The sequence below is a fragment of the Hemibagrus wyckioides genome, linkage group LG15 (genome assembly GCF_019097595.1).
Source record: "Hemibagrus wyckioides isolate EC202008001 linkage group LG15, SWU_Hwy_1.0, whole genome shotgun sequence".
Taxonomy (NCBI): Eukaryota; Metazoa; Chordata; class Actinopteri; order Siluriformes; family Bagridae; genus Hemibagrus; species Hemibagrus wyckioides.
In genome coordinates, this window is record NC_080724.1 from 23,681,066 (window position 1) to 23,686,065 (window position 5,000).

At 45.1% G+C, this 5,000-nt stretch overlaps 2 protein-coding genes across 3 annotated transcripts in view; both read right to left on the bottom strand.

Annotated features, from left to right (window-relative positions):
* The window catches only part of LOC131366411 (protein kinase C and casein kinase substrate in neurons protein 1-like), a 62,888-nt gene that overhangs the window by 29,567 nt on the left and 28,321 nt on the right, over positions 1-5,000 (bottom strand). Inside the window, exon 1 of one of the 2 annotated variants that reach the window (XM_058410887.1) lies at positions 866-1,001. The exons of the other annotated variant lie outside the window; for it this stretch is intronic. The gene's annotated coding sequence lies outside the window, so the exon portion shown is untranslated. Of the gene's footprint in view, positions 1-865; positions 1,002-5,000 lie in introns of those variants that run through there. 2 annotated transcript variants of the gene reach the window in all.
* Positions 1,124-3,806, bottom strand: LOC131366412 (uncharacterized). The gene is made up of 2 exons (XM_058410888.1): positions 1,723-3,806; positions 1,124-1,573 (listed from the first exon to the last, which is right to left on the bottom strand). Exon 1 carries the CDS (start codon positions 3,625-3,627, stop codon positions 2,479-2,481), a length of 1,149 nt encoding a protein of 382 aa, XP_058266871.1. The 5' UTR covers positions 3,628-3,806; the 3' UTR covers positions 1,124-1,573; positions 1,723-2,478.

The following is a 5,000-nucleotide window of genomic DNA, read 5'->3' on the forward strand; positions in this document are numbered from 1 at the left end:
GAGGAGGAGGAGGAGGGGGAGGAGGAGAAGGAGCAAGAGGAGGAGGAGGAGGAGGTGAAGGAGCAAGAGGAGGAGGAGGAGGAGGGGGAGGAGGAGAAGGAGCAAGAGGAGGAGGAGGAGGTGGAAGGAGCAAGAGGAGGGAGGAGGAGGGGGAGGAGGAGGAGGAGGTGAAGGAGCAAGAGGAGGAGGAGAAGGAGCAAGAGGAGGAGGAGGAGGAGGTGAAGGAGCAAGAGGAGGAGGAGGAGGAGGTGAAGGAGCAAGAGGAGGAGCAAGAGGAGGAGGAGAAGGAGCAAGAGGAGGAGGAGGAGGAGGAGGAGGAGAAGGAGCAAGAGGAGGAGGAGGAGGAGAAGGAGGAGAAGGAGGAGGAGGAGGAGGAGGAGGAGAAGGAGCAAGATGAGAAGGAGGAGGAGCTTCTCTACAAAACAACAACATTGATGTGGATCCTCCTGCCGAGCGCTGAAGATAATGAAAATTACCTGGAGATATTTGGCTTGAGGACTGTTTCACACATCATCATCATCAACACCACACACACACACACACACACCTAATCTTAACTTACAGATACCAAGGCCATGCCTCCTTCACAGTGACTGACAGATACAGAGGCCACGCCTCCTACATATACACAGGCTTCACACACAGAAATTTTACAAGCATTAATGGCACTTTGTGTATCTGTTTGAGAGAACCCTTACATGTGTAGGTCACTACATCAGAATGTTTCACTGTCAGAAAAGGTTCTAAGGAGAACCCTCTTTAGCAACCATTTTTCACAAAACCCAAGAAGCTAAACTCCTGACAGGTTCGAGATACTAAGAAGAAAATAACAAAGAATAATCTGGAGTTTGTACTTCACACTTACCATCAGAGAACCCATCCACACTACAAAACTCGATGAGGAACACACAAAAAACACACACAAATAAAACCACACACACACACACACACAAATATACACACAAAAAAAACACACAAAAAAAACCACACACACACACACACACACAAAAAAAACACACACAAGAATAAAAGTCCAGCTCCTGAGTTCAGGGATCTACAGAACGTCTGAGTGAGAACATGAACCTGCTCATAGCTGAGACAGCTGACTGAGCTAATCCACCCATGTTCCACTTCAACAGCTTACACAAGAGAGGAGGAGGAGGAGGGAGAGAGAGAGAGAGTGCACAGGTGTCTGAAATATTTAGACCCCGACTGTTAAAAGAGAAAGAATGTGAAGGGGACAGAGCCCAAACAGAACGACAGAAAGAGACTACAGACAGATAGAAAAAGAATAAAGACAGACAGAGAGAGAGAGAGAGAGAGAGAGAGAGAGAGAGTAAAAATACAGAAATAGACAGAGCAGAAATGCAAGAAAAACAATATAGGCAGGAGGAGAGAGAAATGAGACAGACCAGGGATGGAGTGGGGTCTGGTGTTCACTGGTCATTGTGTGTGAAGTAAACAGATGTATGGATAAACATGGAGCTGAAATGGTGGTTGGTTTTTGATTGAAACTGTATTCATTCATCAACAGTCAGTTTCTGTTCAAGAGCCGTGTTGAAATGATGAGATTCTGAAACGACAAGAAACAACTGAAACCTCTCAGGATTACAGTTAGTCTGATATCAACAGGAGTATCAATAATAACAGGTTTTTAAAGGAAAAAGATTAGAAGTAGATCTTTCACTGAGGGAACAGTAAAGAACATTTTTTAGACCTCACCTGGGAGGGAAAGAGAACCCAGAGAGAGAGAGAGACTCCATTCTGGATCATAAAGAGGACAGAAACACATGGCTCAGGTTAGAGAAACACACACACACACACACACACACACACACACACACTGCGTCAGGGTTGAGGATTATTGAACTGCAGATTCTCTCACTCAGTGCAGTGGGTGTGTACAATCACTGCCTGCTCACTGGATACTGCTGAGCCATGACTGACCAATCACAGCCAAGAGAAATGACATCATCTGATACACAGAGACATCTGACAAGAAGAGAAATGTTCAGTGGAGCTGATTATAAATTACAGCACACACACACACACACACACACAGGTCATGACTGTCTCTTTGGCTGATCTGTGTTTCCTTCTCTCTCTCTCTCTCTCTCTCTCTCTCTCTCTGTCCTCATTAGTGTGTCTATATTTAGTAAACATGCTCCATCGTTCTTTCTGGTCTGTAGGAGGTGAATAGAGGGCTGTAAGAGTTCTGACCACATTAATAAAATATTCTGTAGAATAAAGTAATAGTGAGAAACACAAACGTAGAGCTCATCTCCTCACTGAGTGAATATCAGAAAACTTGTAGCAAGTGGAATGTGGAACACTGCCAATATTTAAAGTAAAAATAAGAACAGCAGTATTTTTGGAGACATTAATCGCAGTTTAATTGAACAGTAGAGCATGAATCAAAAATCATAGTCAGTGTACGCATAGTGTAGTGTAGCACAGAGGAATGTAGCATAGACTAGTTTAGTGTAGAGTAGAATAGTGTAGATTACAGTAGAGTAGTGTAGAGTAAAATAGAGTAGAGTAGTGTAGAGTAAAATAGAGTAGAGTAGTGTAGAGTAGAGTACAGTAGAGTGGAATAGTGTAGAGTATTGTAGAGTAGAGTACAGTAGAGTAGTGTAGTGTAGAGTAGAATAGAGTGGAGTAGTGTAGAGTATTGTAGAGCAGAGTAGTGTAGAGTAGTGTAGTGTAGAGTAGAGTACAGTAGAGTGGAATAGTGTAGAGTATTGTAGAGTACAGTAGAGTAGTGTAGTGTAGAGTAGAATAGAGTGGAGTAGTGTAGAGTATTGTAGAGTAGAGTAGTGTAGAATAGAGTACAGTAGAGTAAAATAGAGTAGAGTAGTGTAGAGTAGAGTACAGTAGAGTAGTGTAGAGTACAGTACAGTAGAGCAAAATAGAGTAGAGTAGTGTAGAGTAGAGTACAGTAGAGTAGTGTAGTGTAGAGTAGAGTAGAGTACAGTAGAGTGGAATAGTGTAGAGTATTGTAGAGTAGAGTAGTGTAGTGTAGAATAGAGTACAGTAGAGTAAAATAGAGTAGAGTAGTGTAGAGTAGAGTACAGTACAGTAGTGTAGTGTAGAGTAGAATAGAGTGGAGTAGTGTAGAGTATTGTAGAGTAGTGTAGAGTAGTGTAGAATAGAGTACAGTAGAGTAAAATAGAGTAGTGTAGAGTAGAGTACAGTAGAGTAGTGTAGAGTAGAGTACAGTAGAGCAAAATAGAGTAGAGTAGTGTAGAGTAGAGTACAGTAGAGTAGTGTAGAGTAGAGTACAGTAGAGTAAAATAGAGTAGAGTAGTGTAGAGTACAGTAGAGTAGAGTACAGTAGAGTAAAATAGAGTAGAGTAGTGTAGAGTACAGTAGAGTAGAGTACAGTAGAGTAAAATAGAGTAGAGTAGTGTAGAGTACAGTAGAGTAGTGTAGAGTAGAGTACAGTAGAGTAAAATAGAGTAGAGTAGTGTAGAGTACAGTAGAGTAGTGTAGAGTAGAGTACAGTAGAGTAGAGTAGTGTAGAATAGTGTAGAGTACTGCACTGAGATAACTATCGAGCTCATCAGCTTGTCCTTCCTCTGAACCTCCTGCCTGGACTAAACCAGTGGACACACACACTTTGTCCATGCGTGAGACCGACAGTATGTTCTCGAACCCCACCTGCTCTCCAGCAGCTCTTCCACACTGACACTGGGCTCTGGTACACACCTACATATCTACACACACCTACACACACCTGCACACACCTACACACACCTGCACACACCTGCACACACCTGCACACACCTACACACACCTGCACACACCTACACACACCTGCACACACCTACACACACCTACACACACCTACACATCTACACACACCTGCACACACCTACACACACCTGCACACACCTACACACACCTACACACACCTACACACAGCTGCAAACACCTACACACACCTACACACACCTGCACACACCTACACACACCTACACACACCTACACACAGCTGCAAACACCTACACACACCTACACACACCTGCACACACCTACACATCTACACACACCTGCACACACCTACACACACCTACACACACCTGCACACACCTACACACACCTGCACACACCTACACACAGCTACACACACCTACACACACCTACACACACCTACACACACTTGCAAACACCTACACACACCTACACACACCTACACACAGCTACACACACCTACACACAGCTACACACAGCTGCACACAGCTACACACACCTGCACACCTACACACACCTGCACACACCTGCACACCTACACACAGCTACACACACCTGCACACACCTGCACACAGCTACACACACCTGCACACACCTACACACACCTGCAAACACCTACACACACCTACACACAGCTACACACACCTACACACACCTGCACACCTACACAAAGCTACACACACCTGCACACACCTGCACACAGCTACACACAGCTACACACACCTGCACACCTACACACACCTACACACAGCTACACACACCTACACACACCTGCACACCTACACACACCTGCACACACCTACACACAGCTACACACACCTGCACACACCTGCACACAGCTACACACACCTGCACACCTACACACACCTACACACAGCTACACACAGCTACACACACCTACACACAGCTACACACACCTGCACACACCTACACACAGCTACACACACCTACACACAGCTACACACACCTACACACAGCTACACACACCTACACACAACTGCACACACCTACACACACCTGCACACACCTACACACAGTTACACACAGCTGCACACACCTACACACAGCTACACACAGCTGCACACACCTACACACAGCTACACACACCTACACACACCTGCACACACCTACACACAGCTGCACACACCTACACACAGCTACACACACCTACACACAGCTACACACACCTACACACAGCTACACACAACTGCACACACCTACACACACCTGCACACACCTACACACAG